This window comes from Pholis gunnellus, assembly GCF_910591455.1.
Source record: "Pholis gunnellus genome assembly, chromosome: 4".
NCBI classification, from domain to species: domain Eukaryota; kingdom Metazoa; phylum Chordata; class Actinopteri; order Perciformes; family Pholidae; genus Pholis; species Pholis gunnellus.
This window is the reverse complement of record NC_136530.1, coordinates 17,521,043-17,547,979: the sequence shown is the minus strand read 5'-3', so window position 1 is coordinate 17,547,979 and position 26,937 is coordinate 17,521,043. Positions and strand designations below refer to the sequence as shown.

Sequence of the window (26,937 nt, the reverse complement as noted above, 5' to 3'; positions counted from 1 at the left end):
AGATTTAGTCCGTCTATGACACGGGGAGAGGTGACGAGGATGGAGCAAGTGTTAGAGGCAACAAGGATGAGTGTGAGCGAGTGAATAGAGCATAGGAGGGATGAATGCAGAGATTGTCACACAGAGGTGTAGGCGGTGGGGTATTAATAGATGGAGGTGTTAGAATAGAGGCTGGTGCTTTGTGAATGTAGTAACTGAGGTATAGTCAAGAAATAAAGCTAATAGAACTTTACTTATTAAAGAAAAAAAGTAACAAAGAAGGTAATATAGAAGGATTATGAACATTACATTACATTACAGTCATTTAGCAGACGCTTTTATCCAAAGCGACTTACAATAAGTGTATTCAACATCGGTATTCAAGAGAACTACTAGTCACCAGAAGTCATAAGTGCATCTCCTTTTTTAAACAAGCACCTAAGAGCATAAACCAGAGCAAACGTACAGTGTAGAAACAAACTAATACGAATAAAATAAGTGCAACAAACTAGTATGAATACAATAAGTGCTAAGTGGAAGGCTCAGGGTAGTACTTCTTCAGCCTGCGCGGAAAGATGGGCAGTGACTCTGCTGTCCTGACGTCAGTGGGGAGTTCATTCCACCACTGTGGGGCCAGGACAGAAAACAGCCGCGACCGGGTCGATCGGCCGCAGGGACCTCTGAGAGACGGGGCAACCAATCGCCCCGAGGCAGCAGAGCGAAGTGGTCGGGCGGGGGTGTAGGGCTTGACCATGGCCTGGAGATGGGAAGGAGCGGTTCCTTTCACTGCCCTGTAGGCTAGCACCAGAGTCTTAAACTGGATGCGAGCTCTTACAGGTAGAGTGTAGAGAACGGAGAAGGGAAGTTGTGTGGGAGAACTTGGGGCGATCGAACACCAGGCAAGCTGCAGCTTTCTGAACACCAGATGTTTGGATATTAGAAGAGAAAGCATTAGATACAAGACAGTATAGGATTCAAAACTGTGGTGGAATAATGTTGATCAATCATTGATTGTTAGAGGCTGGTGTCATATGAAGTCTAATATGTGATGTTAATTAGTGAAATAATGAGCCACGTTTTGAGGAAGATTGTAATTGTCCTCAATCTCAACTCAAGTCCTGTATGGCCCTCCCTCCTCTGCACTATATGTCCTCCACCTGCTTATCCTCGTCTCCCCTTCCCCTGCTTCTCAGTTTCTCATCTCCACCTCCTTCCCTTCCTCTTTCTGCTCACCTCCTCTCTTTCTTCTTCTCTTCCTCTTTCTGTTTCACCTGCTCCACGTCCTCCTCCCTCCCCTCCCCTCATGTCCCCTCTCATCTCCTTCTTAATTAAAATAACTATTCAAATTTCATTCCAATCATGTCATTTCAAAGAAAGATCCCTTTTCATTTGTTATAAGATAATCACATTCAGATTAATGGACAAAATATCTCTTTATGGTCAAGTTATATAATATCTGGATCTTAAAGTCCACAAAATTCAATCAAAAATCCTGCTTATAGACAAGATAGTTCCAAAATACTTTAAATCTGATAAGCTATTCATTTACTTTTTGAACATGGAACGTTATTGGATATGTTGACTTCATTTGTTTATTTTTTGGGATGGGAGAAGATTTGAAGTTATCACAATGAAACTTGCATTGTCAATTACGTTGTATTAAATTAGTTTTGTACCACAGATACATTTCTACTTCATAGACCTGTCTGTGTAGGTAGAGGTTGGGTGGACAAGTGTGGTAAAGAAACACAGAACTAACACCCAGAAGTCCGGGGTTCATATCCAGTATAACCAAAAATCCACATCCGTAACTTAAATAACATTACAAACTAATTTATAATACTTATTTCAAGCCAAAAGATGATGTTTTACTACACCATACCAAGTAGCTTTATTGTCTAAATATCACCATGTCGGTTTTCTTTTTTTCTTCGTTAATCACATGTTCTGTGATAACAGATTTAATCCTCCAGACATAAAAGGGGATCAAGAGTTCACATTTGCCTGGTTAAACCCCCATTATTTTACTGTGAACAATTACTGTTGTGTAGGCGTGTTTCACAATGAATAATGTCTGACATGCCTGAAGAAAGTCCCAAGATTGATGCCTGAACATTTCTTCGAGACAAGTCTTTCCCTATGATTGTTACTAAGCACTGTGCAAAACAACAGATTGTGTCTGAAATAAACGACAGATTCAAACAGAGTAGATGGGGAGTAAATAGAAATTTGCACCATTTATTTGTATTTTAATCTCTGATGTTTGTGTTGATGTCTGTCCTCGCTTTGTATTTCTCTCAGTGTTTTTATTTTCCTGTCCTTCCATCTCACAGGGCAGAGAAAAAGGAGAGGTCTAGGTTAAAGACGGTCAGAGTGACGAGGTCTCAAGACAGATCGGTGAGTAGAAAGCTAATTTATAAACTTTAAAATGATGTTTGGTCCTCACAAAGGTCACTTAAGTCTTATCCTCATTGGTGTTGGGGCACTGACCAGCACGGGGTTCATTACTCAAATAAGTAACTAGAAATAATAGGACAGATGGAGTCAGAAGAAATACTCATCCTCTTTTTCCTCTTTAACAGTAAGACTAAAGGTTGTTGCTTAAAAAAGATGAAACCCTTTTAATCTGAGTTTTCTCTTATTCCCTTGTGGGTCAAATATTCTTAAAAAATAGCAACATAACAACATAAATTATGAATACTTTTAATAACAGCTTTCTGTGAGCTTCAGTTCTCAGATGAATTCTCAAATGAGAACTTGTTGAGATGCTGTTTAACGAGGTGCAGAAGGAGGTTTGACATTGTGTTCATTTTATATTTCACCTGCCCACTTTACTATACATATCTCTGCTGTTAGTAGATTAAAAACAATGCTTCCACACAGAGATGTTAAACCTTTCTACCATTTCTCATTCAAGCGAACAATGTGAGAACACGACACTTAAATAAAATCAAAACACATTTTTTGTCTCATACATGATCACACACAGTACAACGTGTAGTGGAGTTTTTTTACGTCTAGCTCCTGAGAGCAACTAACAAATATAATATAATACTATAGAAGAAGTAGAATGTTTCACAAATTAGCAATAAATAAATGTCAGAGAAATGGAAAAGTAAACATTGAATCAGTTTGACCATGATATATTGAAGGCAATACAACCGGTACATATATGGAAAATCAGGGTACAAAAATAAAAGGACACTTTCATTGTTAGGTATAGGAAAGACAGCGTTACTTGTATAGCACATACGCTGCTCCGTGTTCTGGAAACAAGCTGACATCGGTTCATATTGTAGATTCTACAATATGAATCCACCTAGTGCTAAAGCTCCATAGAGAGTGAGTGTTATTAAATCAATATTTTATTATGAGTTCGTTGGCAGAGACTGAAATCAAATCAATCAATCAATCCTACTTTATTTATATAGCACATTTTATACAGGTTATTGCAGTTTTAAGTGCTTCACAGGTCACTGACAAGCAAAAAGTAAGTGTGGGCGGTGAAAATAACTGAAAAGACAAAAAACAATCCAGCAAGTTAACAGTTAAGTAATTTTAGACCAATGCACATGATGCAACACATATGTAATGAAATATAATCAAAAGCTACAATAACAGTAACAGTAGTAAACATTGTGAAATATAAACTGGACTAATTAAATAGAATACAATCAAGCAACTTAGATACAATAAAGTAAGTGACGAACAATATAACAATAACAAAGTCTACATTTTTTCAACTTAAAGATAATAAAATAAGAAAAAATTAAATTAAATTGTAAGATGTACCTAAGGTCTAATGACAATGCCTATAAACCATTCTTAATCAATAGCCTTACCAGCCAATGTAGCAACCTCAACTTGAGCCTCAGTATTCTGAATGAGCTGTAGCTGTTTAAAAAAACAGTTTGGGAAATATAATGACGGGTGTTGCTGTTGATTGTTAATGATTATTTCTACTTATTAAATTAGTCAACCAGTCAGCAGTAAGTCATGAGGAATATTGTGATTACTCTAAACCTCTAAAAAGTATCACATCACTATTACCACATTAATATTCACAAATATGCTTTGATCTGTAACTATTGATCCTTTTTACGTGAGAGTTGACTGTTTTAAATTAATGAGCTGACACAAATGTTTTTCGTCAGTGACAGCCAGACCACTTGTTAATAGGAAAAGTGTAGGCGGGTTAACTATTAATTAAAAGTACAAACTAGCTTGTTGTTACTTTGATTGTTCTGACTTAGAAAGTTTCCCGTCTGAGCTCCAACTCGCAGTGAGACTTTAATCACACTTCACACAGCGTGAGGATCAGAGCTGACACACGAGTCTAACGCAAGCTATTGATATCACTGTGTTGTCAGCTCGCGCTCTTGTTTTTTTTTTCTCGCACTGCGTGAATCAGCAAGTCTGCAATCAGCAACTCTGCGCGGTGAAGAGCTGATAATTAAAAATGATCACCCACACACACACACACACACACACACACACGCTGTTTCCCCTGGCTCCGTGCTCTGAGAAAAACTGCAAATTAGTCTTGCTCGCTCAAACTGTGTGTGAGAGGAATAGAAAGCCCATGAGATCTCAAATAGTGCTTCAATCAAGATACTGTTATGATCATCTTCGGTATGATGACTAATGCTCTCTCTCTCTCTCTCTCCCTCACTCACACCAGGATCAGGATGATAAAGGTAGGTATTTTCTAAATCAGTGACACCTGCGGGTCAGAATATGTAACTTCAGCTCTTCAGCAATCCGGACTGACACTGTCGTACCTTTCACCTCCACTCTCCTCCTTCAAACTCCTGCTCCTTAATCCTGCTCTGGGATGGAGGAAGAGGAGCATGATGGAGAGGGAAGAAGAGGGTGATCTGAAATGGACAGCAAAGTAGATTGAAAGAACTGTAAAATTTGAATCCATAGGGCCACTGTCCAGGATAGGAAGTTTGTAATAATAGCATTTTTAACGGAAAGCCAGCATTACCAACTGGAGGTGTAGAGTTAGAAAGAAGTGGGTGTACCCCTTTACAACTTCTCCTTTGTTACATTAGGAAAAGTACAATAGTTGATGCCCGAATATTTGGCCAACTTTTTTTCCTCTGGACTTGTGCCTTTATTAATGTAATAAAGTAGACATTTTGAAGAAAGAGGTTAACCATGTTGTCTCCTTGAGGCTGTAAGGTTCAGGTGTCCACATGCTTTTGGCCACGGCCTTTGGGATGGCATGCTGCATGCTGGGAAAGGCTCCGGCCTCCTGCTCACCTGACCAGGATGAGCGAATCTTGAAAACGGATGGATGGAATGATATTGTGTGTCTGATGTTTTCTGTCATAAGTGAAAGTGTGTCAGTGGTTGTGTGACATAGAAACAATGTAAGTCTGTGCGTTTTTGTCTGAATCTGTGTTTGTATGTGTGTGTGTTGCTGACTCTACCTGTCTTGTCCTTCCAGAGCTGGTAACCTCTGGCACCAGCGATAGTGAGAGTAGTTCCTGTAAGTCTAGACCCTCCGCTATCTCTTTCTTTCATTCTTTCTTTTATTCTCTCTCTCTCTCTTCCTTCTTTGCTCGTTCTTGTTCAGTTTTGATTTTATTTGTGTGTTTGTGTGTGTGTCTTTCTCTGTGTGTGCTTGTGGGTGTATCATGCATACATGCACATGTATTCATTGTGTGTTGTGATTCTTGTGTTTTTTATGTGTGTGTGCGTGTGTGTGTGTGTGTGTGTGTGTGTGCGTGCGTGTGTGTGTGTGTGTGCGCATGTGTTTGTGTGTAAGTTACCTTTCTCTGCTTCTCCAGCCAGAGCTGTTGCAGAAGTTCAGTCCAAAAGTAGGAAAGGTTCGGGTGTGTTTTGTTGTCAACAATCCCGCCCGCTGTGCCTCTAAATGTGTTCATCATTTCTCTTTATCCGATCAGCTGGCCAGGAGGAGATCTTGCTCACTTACCAACCTGTCATACAGCAAGAGGGTCAGTGCTCAACTTCACATCATCTTTTAATTTTAGTTTCTCAAGGTTGTTTTGTTTTTATGTTACTCAGTCTTGGGAAGTAGGTAAGTAGTTACTGAAGGCAATCAACAGCACATACACAAATTATGAGTTTGATTTAATATATGTGTTTATAACTTATATTACTGTCTACTCAACATCTGTGTTGACCTGGTTCTGTGTGTCATATTACAGTTAATTACACGCGGCCAGTCATCGTGCTCGGACCAATGAAAGATCGGATCAACGATGACCTCATCTCCGAGTTCCCTGACAAGTTTGGCTCCTGCGTCCCACGTGAGTGTCTTAATCCCAGCGGACCCTCGCGGACGGGCAGAGTACAATTTCTGCTTAAACTATATGATGAATCCCACACAAGGCAACGGTTCATTATGAAAACTATGTAATAACAGCTGATCAAAGAAGTTAACTAAAAGTAAATGTTACAGCTGTTTATACAGCGCAACAGGGATAGGACGCAAACAGACTGAGGAGGCAGCAGGATGACTTACGTGATTTTATTGGTGAAATAGCAACACAGTTGTCAGGAAAACTTTTGGCATTGTAGGTTTATTTAAACCACGGTAACGTTGAGCTTCTAAAAATATATATATAATTAAGTTTCCTATCAGCCTGATATCATGCTTGCAGAAATGCCCCGTGGTTAATGTTGCGAAACGATTGGTCAGGTTTGAGCAACAAAACTTCATGGTTAAAAATAAAGATAGAAAGAATAAAGAGCATATTTTGTAAATGTAAATGTGTGTAAAATCTATGATACTCAGACACAACGCGGCCGCGGCGAGACTACGAGGTGGACGGGAGAGATTACCACTTCATGGCCTCCAGGGAGCTCATGGAGCAAGAGATCCAGGAACACAAGTTCATAGAGGCCGGACAGTATAACAACCATCTGTATGGAACCAGCATACAGTCGGTCAAAGAAGTCGCAGACAAGGTGAGTTTAAAGAGAGAGTGTGAGCAGAGAGGAGGTAGAATACAAAGGACAGAGGAAACAGAATAGCATCTAGCCGTGTTTACCGTCACATATTTTGATACACATTTTGAAGTATTGCATTAGAAAAGCTGTATGGAAACAGCAACATTTGATATATCTTTAAGAAATTGGGGGAAAAAAACAATATTAAAGCTTGCTTGAGGTGGTTTTTCCTTGTCTAAAAAGAGTTGATGCGTAAAATGGATTATGGGAACACCTTTGCCGAATAAATTCTGACCTAGGGAGCATTTAATGCATATGGGAGAAGTCTGCCTTCAGGGCTTTCTGCCTGGATCTTTTCCTAGACCTAACCAAGTAGGTTTTTTGCCTAAACCCAGGAAGATCACTGGCAGAAGGGGCTTTCTGGCAGAATGAACTCGTGGTGTTTCCAGTTGGCTATCTTTACTTCTTCTTCTACTCTTGTTTACTGGAGGACTATAGTCATACAAGCCAACTTCTGTCCAAACTACGCTGTAGCTGAGTTCATTCGCTCCAAACCAGTTGATGGAAACGCGGTTTCTATGTCTCTTTCCCAGGGTAAACACTGTATACTGGATGTATCAGGGAATGCGATCAAGCGTCTCCAGTTGGCAGGACTCCATCCCATCGCTGTCTTCATTAGACCACGCAGTGTCGACAACATACTGTAAGTAACGGGAACATCAACATTGTTGCTTGTTTTAAAACTTGCATGTTCCTCATCAGCAGACAGGAGCCCGTTCAGTTGTCATGGAACTGGAGATGTTCAAAATACTACTTGAGCACTCGTAAGATCTCTCTTCCATGTTGACTTAAAAGTTAAGTTTAAAAGTTCATTCTTGACCTTGGAAACAGCAGTTTACAAAAAAAAAAAAAAACTCTTAATATCACACGGTCCCTGTCTGCAGCTCGACTCTGAGGTTCCAGCACAACATGAATGAGAGATCCTAAAAATACTCAGAGGAATGAACATCTGTAGTTTCATGCCAACTGAACAACGATCTGCTGATGAACGTCACGTTGATGAATGCTCCAGAACAAGCTACTTACTTAATGGACCTCGTGCTGAGATTGTTTTGCAAAGTGCTGTTTCAAGCTCAGCATCCTGTGCGTCACATGAACAATGTTCCATGTGTATGATAAACATCGTATTAAGATACATAACTTACACGAACATGAAAGTAAGAAACAAAATGATAAAAACAAGTCCATAACTTGTCTGCAATCACATGTAAACCAGCGTACTGGTGTGTAGGTGTAGGTGCAGTTCCCTTGTAAAAATAAGTTAATCATCACAATGTCATTTGACCACTGTTGAACTTCACAATGAGGTCAGGAAGATTGCTGAGGGTTTAGTTTCACGGATAAGGTGTTTTAAATTCTCTTTCTGTACCTTGATATCTGTAACTCTTGTTTTTCTCTCCAGAGAGATGAACAAGCGTTTCACCGAGGACCAGGCGAGGAAGACCTTCGACAGAGCTGTCAAACTGGAGCATGAGTTCACCGAGTTCTTCAGCGGTTAGTTACAAGCACACAAACACGTACACAGACAATGAACTGTAGGTTGTTGAGAAATAGATGCAGCAGTTAACACGATATAACATTTTAATTGGTGAGCTTCTGAGGTGTTGGTATGCATTTTTATTTTTGTACTTTGGCCAGAGGCAGACTAGCTGTTTCCAGACGGTATGTTTCCATCCTTCACTCACAGACATTAGAGTAGTATCGATCTTTTCATCTAACTTTGGGCAGGAAAGAGAAGTGTTGAACTATTCCTTTGACAAAAACAATAACATTATTGTTTAGAACACAAACGAGTGTAAAGTTCTCATACGTTACAGTTTTATGTAAGTCAACCACAAGATATTCACAAAGCGGTTTGTTACATTTCCACAAGCAGGGATTATGTTTGGTTAAAACATGGCTGTACTTCTTGATCTTAAGGAGACGGATTCATCATCTTATTTTCCCATATAGGAAGTCTATGTGTGAAGATCCAACATATACACACTCAAATACACAGATTTTGACCTTTAAAGGTTACACCCCCCTTTTCTTTCTGCACACACAGTGGGCTACCATGGTAATATGTTTTGGTAGATGTTCTTCTTGTATATTCATTTCTCTCTCTCTCTCTCTCTCTCTCTCTCTCTCTCTCTCTCTCTCTCTGCAGCTATTGTCCATGGCTCGACTCTAGAGGAAGTTTATTCGCAGGTGAAGCAGCTTATTGAGGAGCAGTCTGGTCCTTACATCTGGATACCCACCAAGGAGCGACTTTGAATAAACACACACATATTACAAAATCACACACATCACTCTTTCAACACTTCCTCTAATTTTCTATTATCGGCCTGCTTCCTCTCTCTCTCGTAAACCCACATTTCTGCACACACACACACACACACACACACACACACACACACACAACGATTTACACAAGCACATGAAGTCGGATGAGGCTGGGACTATCTGGGACTGCTACTTCCTGAAGTGGGAGGGGCTAACGTCTGTCCAGCAGCCTATTGGTGGATCTTCCTACAGCTCAGTTCCTTAATGTTTAAGGAGGAGGTTCAAATCAAGGCGACATGTACCATTATCTGATTTGATTTCATTATTGTTCTTCTTATTGTTGTTGTCGTTGTTGTTTTCATATTAACGAAGGGTAATGCATTCATGTATGGGTTTGTAATGATAATATTGTCACCAAGAGGCAGACTTTTGCACGCTGTAGCTTTAAGAGCATGTTTTTGGGACAAAATGTTGATCTTCTTACCGGTCTGTCTGTCTTTCCTCATGGCATTGCTCCTGTTTAGTCTTTTTCTATCTCTCTCTCATGTCCCACCCTTTAGACCACAGGCTTAAGAAATGAGTTGAAACTGTATAACGTGCCCCAGCATTTTGGTATCAAGGACCAAAAATGAAATTATAGTACAATAGTACTGTTTAGAGACGTAGCAAGAAAATAATTACTTTAGTAATAATTTAGGATTTCTACCATTGAGACCCTTGTTGATATTGTAACAAGCAGGAATTCTCAATCAAAACTTAAGTAGAAAACTAAGTTAGATAGCTTTAAAATAAATAGTGTTGAGTATTGTTTTTAGAGTCCATTCGGAGCCCTGAGTCCTTATTTCTCAAAATTCTGAGAATGATGCTTGTAAAAATGTTATTTTTTAAAAGTATATCTGAGGATACATTTATCAAGCGTCCTACTCTTATTTACAGCAAAGTGGAGCAGTAATGTTTTAGAGCAGCTTTCAAGTGATCAGATGATTAGTTACACCGAGGAGTAAGAACAGCCAATCAGTGTCAAGGATTTACCGAACATCTGCCCTGTTAAATTTCACTCAGTCATGTGTGATTCTGCAAAGACATGTACATTTATACTGTTTAAAGTACATTTTATTTGTGTAAAATCTTCAATAACTCCAGTAGAAACTAATATATTTAGAATACATAAACATGCAAATACGGATAAATAATGGGCTGAAATGGAAACAAAAAAGGGAACCAAACTGGAGCAGGAACAACATTCTGCTGTTGGTGGAAGACATACAGCAGAGAAAACAGATAATGAGTGTAATTTAGTGCCACGTTGATGAGAGCAGATAATGAAGATGCATCGAAAGTGATTGCAAGCAGAATCAATGACAGCTACGTTCTTGTCTTTTGCACCTTGAAGGGGGAGGAAGCTGTCTGATCCACAGAGAGTGCTGGATGGGGAGGGACTGCAGGGAGGATCGGTGTGGGGGAGGAGGAATGGGTATTTGGTTGGGCAGGTGAGATGGGAGGGGGGGCGGGGGAGAAAGAGACAGAGAGAGGGCTACACGCTCGTCAGACAAACAGAAATAATATGCTAAAACTACCTTATTCTGAAGTAAACATATTTCTTCAGGTACGGTATCGCTCATCTTGGCCAATAATATTTTATCCAATCCTTCTTAATTAAACACATTTAAGAAGGTAAAAGCGAAGGATTTCAAGTCCAACATTTTACTTTTAGCAGTTTGATAAATACGGGCCCAGATCCTCTGTTTAAAAAACATGTATCAACCATGTCTTCTTCAAACAAGGGCTTCTCTGCCTCCCCTCGTCCTCCTCCTCCTTGTCTCTGTCTCATGCCTTCATCTCTCTCCTCCTCCACATTCACAGTGTGACATTAGTCGAGCACTCCAGCATCAAACAGTGTATCATCTTCTTCATCAACACTATCATCACGATCATAATCATCAGCACCATTGTTATAGCTTTCCTTCACACTGCAGTTGCACTAATGAGGGCTGGTTTCTTAAAGCATCTTGACAGAGTTGATCCCATCCCAGTGTTTCAGGTATTTGGATGTGTGATACGCTCACTTTCCTTTCAGCTATCAGTGATTATTATGTTGGTTTGAAAGAGCTAACGAGGTCAGGGAACTCTTTATGGTCATTGGTTGTGTGGTTGAAGACATCAGGTGAACTCTGGTAAAACGCTTCTGTCATGACCCACCGATCAACTGGTTTAGCTCTTTTTTCAACAGATTTTTTTTTCATGCTGGATTTATGAGCTTTAGTGTGCATGAACAACACCTGAAATTAGCTCCATCTGTGACCTTAGTGCTCCAAACGTCTCTCCATGATACAGGCAGATGGTGGACAATCAAAGCGTTGTATTCTTACCTGTTATCCAGCAATGGGTTGTATCTTCAAAGGTGTTTTCAGGATCACTTGATGTTTTTATTATGAGTCTCTGTTAACCGCTTAACAGGCACTAATGTAACTTTACAGTACAAGTTGCCTGTTGATGCTGGCCATGTCAGTCACATGACCCTCGCTATGCACATCTTGACACCCATGGGCAGCATTATTCATATCTTGTGATTGGTTTCGAGCTTTAATGCTGATCGACATTTGGCAGGGTCAGCTGTGAATGTAAACAACTTTTGTTTGTTTACAAAGAAACTGCAGGGCACCTTTAATGTACGTTTCATTAATAAAGCAAAGTAGGGAGTGTCACAGTCTGTGGAAATACACTATTTAAATGGGGGTTTAGCCTCGAGCAAACTTGTATCTTTTCAGGGTAGAGAGTAGACTTCTGTGTGATCACAAAAATACCTTTGGAAATGCAACCCTCTGCAACAGGTGAGACGATTACGATTTGGCTTTTCCCATAAAGCGACTATAATCAATATTTTTTTATATAATAACAATGTATCAAAATGACAATGACAATGTGAAAACAGTGTGACAATGTGAACAGATAATTATCAGCTCCCTTCTGCTTGATGGAACTTTATAGTGAGTTTCAGTTCATTGTTTAGCTGTCCGGCCCACGGCTGAAGAGCCAGGTATTTCCCTCAGGAGGTGGTGGAGACCAAAACAGAGCTAAAAGAGAGCGAAGTCACAAATGTCGCTTACCTGAAACATGACGATAACCTCTGCTGTTTAGCGTAACATTTGAAATACCAAGATGCTTTTGATAACAAAGTTCCTGCGGACCTTGTCAGCCACCCACTTCCCATCTCCACCCTCAACCCCCGCGGCGACTCCTCCAAGCTGACTGGAGACCAGAGACGTACAGAAAGACCGTTCTGTCAACAGAGTAGCTCTTAGACCCAAATAATAAATAGTTTTGACCACATTTGTTTCAAAAGCTTTAATATTTCCTCACAGAATGTCCAGCTGAATTACTTGTTTCCATCTATAATGCTCTATGAATCCAGTAAACCAGTGGTGTTGTCAGTTGACAGAACTGGACTCGCTCTGTGTGACTCTGGCTGTGTGTTTTAGCCAGGGGACCATGCCACTGTCTGTTAGAGTAAAGCACCGATGCAAAGAATCTATTGAAGAGATGGATCTATATCTAACATTATATTTATCCCTGCTCTAACTGCCTATTTTGGTACAAAAAAAATAAAAGTCTTTATCGAGATTTATTGAAATTCCTTGACCGATGACCAGAGAGGATTATTCTTTTTGCGTTGTGGAATGTGAATGAATGTGCATCTGCTATGAAAGCTGTAAATATGAATTATATTCTGCTTTACTTTCACCTCTACTGCAGGTTTGTAGTGTTCTCTATTGATGTCTAATGTGGCTCCCTTTAGCAGAGACACTCAGCTTCGTGGCTCGGAAGGCGAAGCATTTTCTGACTGAAGAATCTGCAGCAGCTATAGTGACTCTGGGAGGCTCTGAGCTGTTTTAGTTGAATTTAGAAAATTCTCCTTAATTCTACAAAATATGAATCTCCAATTCTCGAATACGTTGATCCATAGACCTCTTCACATATCTCACATGCAGTTGCTGTCTTACCTCATTCACTTGCATGAGGTCCAAAGTTGACATCATCACTCTCCTTGAGTTCATCCGGTCCTCCTCGGTTTCAAGTCGCAATAATCAGGTAATCAGAGGATAATTTCCTGCCGTAATCTACAGAGTGAAAGGAGATATAAAACACAGATGCTTTAAAATTGGCAAGAAATCAACCTAACGACGTGAAGAAAATGTAACACCTGCCGTACCAATAATTGTAAATCTTTTAAAGATGTCTTTATAGGTACTTTGACTGCACACAGAGCCTGCTGTACGTGAGAAAGGAAGGTTCGTTGTGAAACGTGAGAAACAGCAAGATCTGCTGTTTTAACATTTACATGATGTGAGGGACCAGGGTACGCACAAAGAGAAGAAAATGGGTTCTTTGCATGCAAACTGTATAGTGTGATGCAGATTTTAGAGAAAAGGTCAGATTTGACAGCAGATTCTCAGGTCAGCTAATGTTAGGTGCTGAATTTTGAGATGGGGAAAATAGCAGCGTTGCACACGTTGCACACGTTGCTTTGGCTGTCAACTCTGTGTCATCCTCACTCCAACACGTTGTGTCTTGCGAGTGTTGAAGCACCATGAATGTAAGCAGTCTCCCCAAATACCTAGTGTCAGTTTCTGCGGCCAAATTTACTGCCTAACAATAACTTTATTACTGTTCCCAGTTCCACCTTATGTCATGTTTTAAAATGGCATTGTCTATCCTGTTTCATTTGATTTATTTGAAAGGTTTAAGCACCAGAGGTATTTACTGGTGTTGCCTTGATAATTCGTTACAGGCCTAAACCATTTTAAAAACGTTAATATTCTTATTACTCATGTTTTGATAATGTCCATAGATGGCCCAATACCAGAGTGAACATGAACACGGACGAACGGTCAAAACAATGACATGTTTTTATAATTAGGCTTCCTTCCTGTGTTTCACCAGAAATATTTTACTATCATAATCACACATAATTTGATATGAAGCAGCTACTTGCTATACGACTACACACTGTGAGGATGAGTCCTGCTGAGTTCTGCATCTTTGTTAAAGAGAGTCATACGTTTCATTTTGATCTATGCCACTGCTTCATACTCGTGAGCATGGAAGAAAAGTGAATTTGGGGAATTTATTTAGTCATTCTGCCTCGCATACAAGACCTTTTGGAGGAATTAGGAAATAAGTACTGGTTCAAGGAAGTGTTTAGATCCTTAAATAAAATTGGCATTTTACTGTGGTAGATGTCAAAGTGGAGCTAATTGTTTAACATTATTTTATATAGTGAGGCAGATAACAATGCATCGTATTTTATAAGTTATCATACATTACTATGGAAAATATTACTAAAGTAAGGAGTATATATCTGTTAGACAGATTTAATGGAGTAAAATGTGCATTAAAGTGGAATAAACTGGAATGGCATGCCAGGCCCCAGCCCCAATTTAAACCCAAAACATCAGCTGTGGAGGGCTTGGCAACCTGAACCACCATAATAACCACGTCATGATCAAAAGACTTCACAGTGCATTTGGGAATAACTGACTTCATCTAAGTATAATGTACACAACAAGTTTCTAAAAGTCAGAGAATGAAAATGTTAGCAATGAAAGCAGGTAAACAGACTGTTTTGTTCCTCCCAGCATGCCAGAGTAGTGAATCAGTGACCAACGGCCTCACTGTGTTGGCATGAATGCCCTCTTTCCTTTTACCCATCAGTGGAAAAGCACCGCACAGAAGAGCAGAGGTGGGGTTCTCAGACTGTAAAAGACCTCTCTGTCCGGACTTTGGCCTGCAGCCAGGCAGCGGCAGCAGAGACGTGTCAAACCAGGTACACCGAGAGGCACGCTTCATAAACTCTACAGAGGTTCAAATTCTCGAGCTGAGAGTGTTACGACTCCTGAATGACATGTTCTAGATGTAGTGTTGTAAATCACTAAAATATATACAGCATCCTCTGAGTTCCGGACAAGGACTTTACGCTGAGTCTTGAAGATAGAAGCTGGACTTTGACTTAAGAGTCATATATAAAGTAGAGGAGAGGGAAAAGGAGGTTATTCTACCCAATAGAGAGAAGAAGAGAGAACGAAGCCATGGCCATGTGGAGGACAGCAGGAGCTCTACTGCTCATACTGCAAACTGGTAAGCGATCATTTATACACTTAACATACAAAAAAACTTTTCCTTCAGCAGCAAATAAACAAACAAATAAACACAAATACTGTAAAGAATACATGACATGAAGTAATGAATTATCATGATCACCATTACTATTATAGCTTAATCATGTTGACCATATTTATCTATTTGACCTCGAATTATTGTTTATGTATGATGGTTTTAATGAGAATACACATTGTCTATTTGTACAGTATCCTATTCATCAACTACTGGTTCATAAGCAACATCTATTCATGACCCCTTGTCACAAGTTGCATATTAGTTGTTAATAGGTCAACCAAAAACCTTCTCAGTCTGAAGGGATTTCACAATAGATAAAAGCAACATGTGAGAAACATGAGACATCCCGGTTGGGAAGCACTGTACTGTAGCCTACTGATGCAGAAGTTACAGTTGACATAGCAGAATACAGTCATAGTTGTTGGATTCTTGAGATGACAGGATGTATTCACTAATCTTTTGGTGGAAAGCTTTAATAAGTGAATGATGAGTGCTCTCTGTGTGTGTTTGTGTGTGTGTGTCTCTCTCTCAGTGTTTGGCCAGAGCAGCATCAGATGGTGCACCATCTCAGTTGCAGAGCAGAGGAAATGTCAGGCCATGTCGCAGTCTTTCGCCGAAGTCTCCATCCGTCCGTCCCTCAGCTGTGTCAACGGTGTGACAGTCGAGGGCTGCGTTCAAAAACTACAGGTCAGATTTTGACAACAAGAACTGATTCTACTGTCCTTTGCATTGTAAAATATCTCATTACATGAGTAATCTATCAATCATTCAGATCATCCGAGGACTGATGACTGTAAAAGCTAATAAAAATATTTGAGTGGCTGAACACGCAACCAGGCAGCAGATAACAAGGCAGGGATTAACATTATATGGTATGTTGCAATACACTTCTAAATAGGTGATGCAGTTATCAGGCAGCAAAATGCACACCGGGCTGTTTATGACAACCACAAACTAGAAGATTTCTGATCTGAAAACAGGACGCCCTAGTGTGAAATGTGTGAAATGTGTGAATTATATATTTTACTGTGTAACGTTCTAAGGAAATACATAACAAGCTTAAACAGTTACTAAGTAGCCTTGGCTATTCCTTTCAAAACCATTTTTAATCTAGAGGTGAATCTTCAAACCTCATGTGGATGTGAGCCTGACAATCCTCATCCAGTTTGGTTTATTCAGCTAGACTGTCGTGCTCTTATTTTATTAGGAAATATATGTTTTGTCCGATAATGTCTTCTCTTGCGCTTCATTTGTCAGAAACTCTTCATAGCTGTCCGCGTGAGTTGTTTAACATTGGGGCTCTTAATATTGAAGGTAAAGTGGACACTCACTGATGTTTACAACACCGCTAATCTTTTTGTTTACTGTATCTGTGCAGAAAAAAGAAGCAGATGCCTTGTCCATGTTCGGCACTGACATCTACAACATGGGGAAGACGGCTTCCTTCAAGATGGCTGCCAGTGAATCCAAACCTGATCGTAAGACGTGTTTGTTTTATTCTGAAAGAGAAACTCAAACAGAGAAAACAGAAGAGACAGAGGTAGTAAGTCAGAGAGAAAAACAGGTGTGAAAGGGATTTTATTAGAGTTAAACTAATACAACTTTTGCTGCTAATTCGGATTATCAAATTAGAAGGGCAGGTTACCTCATTCAGTATAGCTATTTTAATGTTTAAAGGAATAGTTTGGCATTTTGGGAAATACATATATTTTCTTTCTTTCCGAGAGTTAGATGAGAAGATTGGTACCACTCTCCTCTGAATGTGAATGTAAGCCAGTCAGCCATTAGCGTAGCTTAGCATAAAGACTGGAAACAGGCAGGTAGCCTCTTGGACCCTAGGCCCCCGGCTCAGGCAAGTTTAGACTATCTATGCAACCACAAGGTCTATTTGAATGATGTTAGTATCTTAATAAAGGTTACTCTTGTGAGATTTAAATGAAATATGTCATTTTGCATAACAAAAGCTGTATAATTTGGGAGTGAATATCCCTTAGGCATATTGCAGTTGCAGCCCAAGACCTCCAGCAAACCATGTCACATATGAACGTTACCTGTGCACAGGCTGGTCAGAATCAGAATCAGATGATGCTAACAACATGAAGAAAAGCTAAGTTGGAGTGGCATGTTTAGACTGAATCTACCCCGTTTTGGTACATTTATCTGTGCCGTTTGACATTTTCTCTTGTAACTATAAAACTAATTTCATTTAATTTACATTAAATGGTCGTAGGGCTAGAACAGCGCTACACATGTACAACATATTTACATAACCTGTGTGTTCATGGAAGGCTGAGGATAATTTGTTTGATGCTGGAGGAATGCAGACTGCAGATGCACCTCCATGCCACACAAGTTAATACAGACGGCTGGAATCAACTCAGAAATGATCCAGAGACATTGGAGTAGCCATTAGCGGCCTTGACATGCCCTCGAACACAACTTTTGATCACACAATGGAGGGAAGACCTAATTTATGGTTATGGCTGTATAAAGTGAAGTTTATTTTTTTCTGTTCTTTGGCTGCTACTTTAGTGAGTTTTGGTTGTAGAGTTATAAGACTTATACCATTGGAAACTGTGGAGTCTCCATAATGACATATCGTTTGTGCAGTAGCAATTTAGCTAGCATCACTATGTGTGCATGCACAGTTTGTGTGTTTTCCTTATCTGGTGTTCGTTGTTTCGGGTTCTAGAGGCTATACATTAACGTAACGTTTGTCCAAAAAAATCACACCTCTAAAGCTAACTAATTAACACATTATATCTCATTTGTTTGATATGTACAAATGACTAAATATAAGAAAGACAATTTGTGGTTTTATTGGAAGTTATATGCTGGACTATTTCTTGCAAAGAGCTAGGCTAGCGGTTATCCCCTGTTTCCAGTCTTTGTGCTAATCTAAGCTAACCAGTTACTGGCCTTAGCTTCATATTTATTGTACAAACAACATAAGTGTGGTACCTTCTTGGCAAGAAAGCAAACAAAAACATATTTAATTGAGTTAATTCATTCAGACATGTCCCAGTTATCACACATCATACCCTGATTATAATCTCTGTCCCGCATGTGGGATATTTCCAAACAGGAGTGATAGTCTGCACTTTGATCTCTTGATCTCAGAGCTGGAATGTCATACAGTACATTGCTGTCAAAGTGCTGATAGCACCTGCTGTCATATGTGTTTTAACACCTGTTTTGTTGTTGCCTCAGGCACCGGTGCTTCCTACTATGCAGTTGCTGTGGTGAAGAAAGCTAATTCTGGCTTCAACATCAACAACCTGGCAGGAAAAAAGAGCTGCCACACCGGTAAAGGCCGAACAGCTGGCTGGAACATGCCTTTAGGATATCTCATAGACCAGGGCTACATGTCTGTGGTGGGCTGCAACATCCCAGAGGGTAGGAAACATGCACTATACATACATATACATAGACATACATAGACGTATATACAGAAAGCTGGAGAGACGTGTGTTTGTGTGGTCAGGTGTGGCACATTTCTTCAATGCCAGCTGTGTCCCCGGAGCAACTGAGGCGGGTGACCCCGCGTCTCTGTGTCAGCTGTGCAAAGGAGATGATCGTGGAGAGCACAAATGTGAGATGAGCACCAAAGAGAGATACTTCAGCTATGAAGGAGCGTTCAGGTAACACACAGAAGTTACAGTTCTGCAGAACTGTGGATGTACATGTCATTTGCATTCACTCCAAAACATATCTAGTCTCCTTTCTTTTCTCTACTATTACCAGTATTTTTATTTTTTGTATTTTCTATTGTGTCAATACACATTGGTACATTTTTTTCTTTCTATTACCAGGGCTGTTTTAGGATACGAATGTTGCCAACATTTATTTTTCATGAAAATCCATCTAAAAGTTAAGAACAGAATTGGACCTGATTAGTTGACAAACATTAACAATCCCTAGAGCCACCCTGCTAGCATGGATCACATGCGAGGCATAACCAAAGCGTGTCAGCGTCCTTTTGTGACAAGAAGCAAAGCTAATTTTTATTAAAACCTGGATTTAAAAAACACTAATTATGCAAGTATCTTGCACCCTTAATTCTCAACTTCTTTTTGTTTCGTCTCTGTAGGTGTCTGGCTGAAGATGCAGGAGATGTGGCCTTCATCAAACACACAACTGTCGGTGAAAACACTGATGGTAAATTCTTGCATCAAACGGGATATAAGTAATTAGTTGGTTATTACAGCCACGTTGTTGTTAGCTAATAAGCATGTCCGTTAGTGAACCTGTTATTTTTTCACCAGGTAATGGTCCAGACTGGGCAAAAGAACTGTTTTCATTGGACTATGAGCTGCTGTGTCGTGACGGCACCAGAGCTCCTGTCTCTCAGTGGAGAACATGCCATCTGGTCCGCGTCCCATTTCGTGGGATTGTGGTCGCCAATGACATCACTCCTTCTGTGGTGTTCAACATGCTGACGGAGGGCCTGGTACGTCCAAACAGCTCTTGCTACTAAACAGCTACTAAAGTATCTCAAGAAACAGTGAAGCAATAAGACTTGCCTTTAACCACATTGCCGTGATTCTATCTATGAGATTAAAATGAGTGCATCTCGCTGTCTGCAGGAAAAGTCAAGCTTCAACATGTTTTCGTCTGCGGCATATGGCGGAGGAACTGTACTCTTCTCTGAATCATCCTCCCTGTTTCAAGGGGCCGAGTCAGACGACCCCAAGAAGTGGATGGGTCGCTTTTATGATAATGCTCTGAGAGCCATGGACTGTAAACGTGAAGGTGAAAAAAAAAATGGCCCTCGTGGCTTTCTTGGTAGCTTTTGTGTAAAATGTATTGATTAATTAATTTCTATTTTAACCCCTTCTAGTAACTGGGCTATCTACCTAGTTTACCTATCAATTGATCCTTCTTTCCTTATTTACTACCCACCCATTTATCTACAAATACCCATTTATCTACAAATACCCCAGATGTGCTGCGGTGGTGTGTGTTGTCCAGCGGTGAGCAGCAGAAATGTGCTGACATGAGCGTGAACTTCCGAAGTAAAGGTCTGACTCCAGACATCAAGTGTGTCTACGGGGACTCTGTGACTGACTGCATGAAGAAAATCAAGGTAACAGATGTTTCTTACTGCTTGTTTATGAGGCACAGCTGCTGTGGTATTCATTCAATTCAAATAAAGGCATTACACACCAGAGTCTGATGAAGACTGTATCTTTTAGAGTCTCTTAGAATCTTAGAGTTTATATTTGTAACATAAACACACATTTTGGATATTGATCATCACTCAGATTTGGTTATTAAAGATGTGTGACCAAGATGTACTGAACAGGACATTTAAAGTAAACTTGTTTGTGGTGTCTGGTGGACAAACTGAAACAGCGACACTTATTATAGGCTAAACAAGAGGTTTGGACCAGAGTCTTATGACTTGGACTGGAGTCAGACTTTTGACCAAAAATATTCAAAAGACTTGCATCTCGATAATGCTGTTCAAGCAGGAGGGAAACATGCCATTGACAGTGCAGAACAGCAGCCAGACAGCTGACGATATATCAGATGATCACATTCAGCTGTCTCCAGTCATGCTAGCAGGTTCACCATCTTAATTTAGCTTGACAGCATGTTAATATTTGCTAGTTAGCACTAAACTCAAAGTGAAGCTGAGGATGATGGGAATATTATGTCATTTGCAGGTGTTTGGTAATAACCAAAGTATTGGACAAGTTCATATTTTGACCTGATGATGGTCTGGGAATCACCAAAGTGGTTCATTCTAAGGGGAACATGATTGTGTGTACCAAATGGCATTGCAATGAATGTGATAGTTGTTGACATATTTCAATCTGGACCAGAGTGGTGGACAGACCGAAAGTCATGCCATCCATACAGCAAGCATTTTTATTTCTGTCATCTGTTATGCTATCTGTAAGTATTTTCTCTGTAAAAATAATTAGATTTGGTAAACGGCACATGTTGACTTGTTTAGAACTTGAAACAAACTTTAGGACTTGGACTTGACTCAAGACTTCACGGTTAAGACTTGAGACTTGTGATATTGGTGATATTGGTCATACTGATACTGTATATCTATCGGGCTCCAAAAAACAGAAATCTGTGATTATTGAATATAAAGACCAACTGATGTTCCCCAATCACAATCTCTTCTGTTCCTTTTCGTTTGTGCGTAGAACAATGAGGCTGATGCCGTCACTCTGGATGGCGGTTACATCTACACAGCAGGCAAGGAGTACGGCTTGGTCCCTGCTACCGGCGAGAGCTACACAGGTAAAAACACACAAACAAAGACTCACACAAACATAGTCACAGAATCTTGTTTCAAACACGACCGATAAATGTTGTTTTTTCTCCAGACGACCGTGATGGGGCCATATACTATGCAGTGGCAGTGGTGAAAAAGAGCAGTCTTGACATCCGTAACTTAGACAACCTGCGTGGCCTTCGCTCCTGTCACACCGGATACGGTCGCACGGCTGGCTGGAACGTTCCCGTGGCAACGCTGATGGAGAGAGGCCTGATCACCCCTCAGCACTGTCAGATACCACAAGGTCAGCGGGATGTTGGTCTGTGTGTGTAGCAGAGGTGTTTGCTGGAGTCTTCAGAACTCGTAGAAATCCACTGGTTTAAATACTGAAAATGTATCAAATGTAAGAAAGTAGGAAAAATGGAGATCAGTTTAAATTTATAACAAAGATGAGCAGCAAATCCTCGCATTTACTGTACAAAGCTGGAACCAGAGAATGTCTAGCATTTTGACTGGATTAATGACTCATTAATGACTTTTTCTTAGCATGTAAAGAACCGTGTCATCCGCATACATTTGAATGTTGACAGATGGGCAGACTAAAGGCAGGTCATTAATGTACAAGCTAAACAAAATAGGGCCCAGTATATATCCCTGTGGAACACCAATCTTGCAGTTAAGTATGTTGATTGCCAATAAGTACACTTTGCTTCCTCTTTGTTAGATATGATTTCATCCATTTAATTGTATCAATGTGGACATTTGAAAAGGATAGTTTTGACAGGAGTAACTCATGGTTCACTGTATCAAAAGCCTTCTTTAATCCAATCCTGTCAATCCAATATTACATCATCAGAGCTCCTCTAAATCTGCAGAAAACATTTTGCAACTGTTGCCACTGGCTGATTATTCCTCCCTGTTATAAACAAACAATAGAATGAATGTTTAAAGTAAAATTAGGTTATTTGGTTTAAAAGCCTGCCTTTTTCTTCCAGTTTTGATGTTCTATTTTCTTTTTTCCCATGACACTTAGCGGTAGGAGGGTTCTTCAAGCAGAGCTGCGTACCAGGTGCCAACCAGCCCGGTTTCCCCGAGAACCTGTGTGCTGTGTGTGTGGGTGACGGCTTAGGACAGAACAAATGTGAGAAGGGAAAAGACCTGTATGATGGATACGACGGTGCCTTCAGGTAACATCCCAAACCCCTGCACCTCATCAGGGTTACATGTTTCACTCGAGTTGTGTCCATTCAAATTTGATTTAATGACAACGATATTACTGAACATGGGAAAACATGACTCTCACAGATCCCAGAAGTTTGTGTTTTCACCGGTTTAATCATTTGTCAGTTGCTGACTTGTTATTAGCAGCGCATGTTATTAGCAGCGCATGTAAGCTCTGTGATTGGATATTTTTTACTGAAATACACCTTCGGAGACAAGTTTTTATGTACACAGACTTCGGCTTTTTTTGATCAATTAACCATATTTCTTCTGGCGTATCATCTTTTGTAATGATGATTCAAGTCGTAGAAGTGATCCAACTGTCACTCATATAACTTTGTCTATGTACATTTTCAATAGAAAAGTTACTTGAACTTATGCCAAACACTTCATGTGTCTGTCTATCTGTCTATTTAGGTGTCTTGCAATCGGAGATGGAGATGTTGCTTTCGTCAAACATTCTACTGTCTTCCAATACACTGATGGTAAGACAAGTAACTCCAAGATACAATATGTTCACCTTTTAAGGGTCTCATAATTTCAAGGGACATAATTAACCACCTTACTTTGTGTGTTTGTTCAGGTAACTCTGATGAACCATGGACAGCGGATCTCCTGTCTAAAGACTTCCAGCTGCTCTGTTCTCAGGACACTAAAGCAGAGGTCTCACAGTACAGACACTGTAACCTGGCTAGAGTCCCCTCCCACGCTGTAATGGTACGGGCCGACACCAACATCCACGCTGTCTATGGACTCCTGGACCGCGCACAGGTAAGACGTCCATGCTATTACACACTATAACTCACGCACACAGGTCATTATTGATTACATGGCCCCAATTATAAGAAGAATTTGTTTATTACATTGACAAAACTTCTGTTGAGCAGCTAACTCTCAACTATCTGATGTATCATGTCATGTCTCTGCACTTACATTTTGATTTTAAAGTGAATGTAGGGAATCAATTGTGTTGGTCAGTTTTGGTGTTTATTCAGTTTCTCTTTTTCTCTGATTCCCTAAATGTCTCTCTGTTTCCTTGCAGACATATTTCGGCAGTGACACAGGTCCTGGTTTTAGGATGTTTGACTCACAGTCCTACAAAGGCACAGATCTCATGTTCAAAGACTCCACTGTGCGCCTCGTGGGCGTTGGTGACAGAAAGACCTACCAGGAGTGGCTGGGCCAGGGCTACATGGAATCACTTGTCGACATGGAGTGTAACTCATCGAGTGCAGGTAAAAACACACTAAATTACAAAAAGAATTCCTCGTAATACAATGCATATCCAAGTGATTGCTGTTTTTAATGTTTGAAATACATATTTGACCTCTGTGGGGGTCTGAGACAAAGAAACTAACTTGAGTTGGTCTCAACTTCCATAAATAAAGACACTACTTAGGGAAGCTGCGACTGATTTCTATTGTTTTCTTATGTACAACCTCTCTAATATTTCCCCTTTTTCTTCCTCTTACAGTGATGTCCTCTGTATGGCTGCTGCTGCTGGCCCTGTTCAGCTTCATGCTGACCAACGTCTGGATGTAATGTGACACAGGTGTCCAGCCTCCTCTCTTACTCCATTCCTCCCCCATTTTCTCCAGTCCTCATCCCTTACTTCTTTACATTTCCTGTATCCCTTTCTGTGTCTCCAGTCTCTCCGTGTCTGGCTCTTCTGTCCATGTTTATTTCTATATTCTCTAATTAATACTCAGAATTTAACCTTCTTCAATTCACCCGTCATAGCCCTAGTCCAGTCCAATTTAGCCCTGCTTTCCTGAAGAGCCTTCTATCCCTGAATCTATGTTTTTAATTTTAAATTGCATAATTTCTACCTGATGCTATGTTGTTTTAATATACGAGAGGATGACATGTTGGAATTGCCTTTGGATTCAGATAGTGCTAGTGTTAAAAGAAACACGTTGTCACCTGTTTTTTGTGGCCGATAAGAAAGTTTAGTTCGTGTGAATTCGACACGATGAGAGAAGGTGTTGCTGCCACTTTGTTTATTGAAGGTTAGCTGCCATATCAGTGTGTATGCTGCCACCTGTTACATTGCTTTAGTGGTTTGTGCATGCCTGTTTGATTTTACAAAGAACAGACAAAACTGACTTTTAACTTCACATGAGTCACATGTAATGTTTTAACTTTTTGGTTTACCACAGAGTTCCTAGGATCCAGTTTGCTTTACCTTTACTGTCTGTCTTGCGTATACGTCTGACATCAGTGACCAGGTCCCCTAGAGATGAGATGATTGTTCCGTCTCTCATGTCTGCAATAAGTTTGGAGCTCGAGTCAGGGGTTAATCATCTTGGCCTAAGCTTTCTCCCCCTGGTACCTTTTAAAACTGTATGGATTGTTACCTGCTGTAACTGACCCCAGGTCAGTTCCCCCCTTATTAAATGCTTCATGTGAATATAGAAGTCAGATTGCTGTTCTGTTCTGCTGCCACTTGCTCTGTGAGCGAACCAACACGGCCTTCCCTTAGTGTAGGCTGAGTTTGTACTATAAGCTAATGCCATATCAGTGAATATGCACTAGTGTTGCCTCCACGCAGAGCTGTGCTGGGGATGGTGTGATGATGAGTGTTTGTCCATAGGCTGTCTGCTTCATGCATTCTCCTCAAATACCCAATGAAAGATGAATTATTAATTCAAAATATATTAATTATTCTCTTATTATTGATGGGAACTTCTTTAGTCAGAATACTTTCCACCTGCAGCCATTTCTCACACTTTCTTAGCATTTCAGTTGACACATTTGACACAAATCGAGCGGGTAACCCTGACACACCGGTCAGGTTCCATCCGATTTGGGGAGAACATGAAGGAAACATCCTGTGGTTTGTGCTGGAGAGTGAATGAGTTTTTGTTTTGTCTGGATGATTTAAAGAGTTTGTGTCCGTTGAGGAAAGACAATAGGCTCAAACAAGGAAATGTGATTTTAACTTTTAGAGTTAAAAGTGGTATTTTATTTGCATTTTGTTTGACTTAGAGAAAGGAATTGACTCCATGTGGGTTTGGGAAGGGATTTGGCTTAATATCTCTAGTCATTTAAGAGTCTCAAAGGAATAAAAAAGTATTAATTAATTGTTATAAAAGAAAATACATCTCAAGTCCTCTAACCCAAACAAGTCACTCCAGAAATGTCTCTTTCTAACTCAAACTAACCTGTTCCTGTCATATTTACTCGACTTCCTGTTGCTTGATGCAGTTTCCTGTTAATGTTGATTACATGTGTATTTTCCTATGTTGAGAGATTTATTTTTATATGAAGTTCAGATGCCATATCAGTGTATATGTACTGACTCATGCTGTCAGAAACAAATGCCTTATCTTCCTCCTGATAGAGATTTATTTCTTTGTGAAATGATGTAACATGTAACTAATATTTAGTTGCCAGGCCAGTGAGTCTGCATAAGTATTGCTACACAAAGCTGCCGACTTGAGCTGTTTTCTGTGCTTGATCAAATGCAATAAAACTATATTAAAAGCATTCTGTTGAGTTATTGTTTCATTGAATGTTTTGTTATCAATGTTAATTTTCCTGCAGATGTCTAGATGTCATATAAAGACCCCAGTCATAGAAGTTCTGTAGGCCTTTAAGCCTAGTTTCATAATTGATTCATTATAGTATTTTCTTGATAAATTCATAGAACATCAGTAAACAGTGGAAAAAGCCAATCAGAATCTTCTAGAGCCCAATGTGACATGTCTTGTCAGATGTTTACTTCAATTAATGAATCATCAAAATAGTTGCCAAATAATTGTCTGATGATATTCGATTTGTTGTTGCTGCACTGCAGCATCACAGTACAACACACAGTAACTGGGTCATGGTTTTGTCAAAGCCAAAGGATAGATGGAATATCTGAAGAGAAATGGAGCCAGGAATCAAAGGTACTCTACAGACTGCTGGTGTACATGTGTGCAGGTCTTTGACTCTAAAAGGTAGTACACGATTACATTCATTGTCACTGCAGTGACCAAATGTAACAAGGAGCAATACAATGTCATCTTATCTCGTTTTTTTCCCAGTGTTTCATATCACCGTTGCTGTGATAGCAAATTAACTGAATTACA

At 40.0% G+C, this 26,937-nt stretch overlaps 2 protein-coding genes across 5 annotated transcripts in view; both read left to right on the top strand.

Moving 5' to 3' along the window:
• The window catches only part of LOC306694640 (disks large homolog 4-like), a 96,290-nt gene extending 85,592 nt beyond the window's left edge, over window positions 1-10,698 (top strand). For 3 of the 4 annotated variants that reach the window (XM_079157565.1, XM_079157566.1, XM_079157564.1), the window contains 9 exons: window positions 2,313-2,376; window positions 4,661-4,676; window positions 5,435-5,476; window positions 5,895-5,945; window positions 6,159-6,260; window positions 6,749-6,921; window positions 7,497-7,606; window positions 8,366-8,457; window positions 9,113-10,698. In XM_079157565.1, the coding sequence (XP_079013691.1) occupies window positions 2,313-2,376; window positions 4,661-4,676; window positions 5,435-5,476; window positions 5,895-5,945; window positions 6,159-6,260; window positions 6,749-6,921; window positions 7,497-7,606; window positions 8,366-8,457; window positions 9,113-9,219 (757 nt within the window). In that variant the 3' untranslated portion in view covers window positions 9,220-10,698. The remainder of the gene's footprint in view (window positions 1-2,312; window positions 2,377-4,660; window positions 4,677-5,434; window positions 5,477-5,894; window positions 5,946-6,158; window positions 6,261-6,748; window positions 6,922-7,496; window positions 7,607-8,365; window positions 8,458-9,112) is intronic. The other variant, XM_079157567.1, reaches the window with a different exon arrangement.
• Window positions 10,699-15,306: 4,608 nt separating this feature from the next.
• Window positions 15,307-26,344, top strand: meltf (melanotransferrin). The gene is made up of 16 exons (XM_079158241.1): window positions 15,307-15,363; window positions 15,935-16,089; window positions 16,781-16,880; window positions 18,613-18,798; window positions 18,887-19,043; window positions 19,493-19,560; window positions 19,668-19,852; window positions 19,989-20,154; window positions 20,346-20,488; window positions 21,567-21,663; window positions 21,750-21,944; window positions 22,674-22,827; window positions 23,279-23,346; window positions 23,445-23,632; window positions 23,904-24,096; window positions 24,336-26,344. Exons 1-16 carry the CDS (start codon window positions 15,315-15,317, stop codon window positions 24,401-24,403), a joined length of 2,172 nt encoding a protein of 723 aa, XP_079014367.1. The 5' UTR covers window positions 15,307-15,314; the 3' UTR covers window positions 24,404-26,344.
• The last annotated feature ends 593 nt before the right edge of the window (window positions 26,345-26,937 follow it).

Excerpts from the sequence above, each read along its gene's own strand:
- meltf (XM_079158241.1), top strand. The coding sequence starts at position 15,315 with ATGGCCATGTGGAGGACAGCAGGAGCTCTACTGCTCATACTGCAAACT. Across the intron at positions 18,799-18,886 it reads GGGCTGCAACATCCCAGAGG|GTGTGGCACATTTCTTCAAT; the intron begins GTAGGAAACATG and ends TTGTGTGGTCAG. Across the intron at positions 20,489-21,566 it reads ACTGCATGAAGAAAATCAAG|AACAATGAGGCTGATGCCGT; the intron begins GTAACAGATGTT and ends GTTTGTGCGTAG.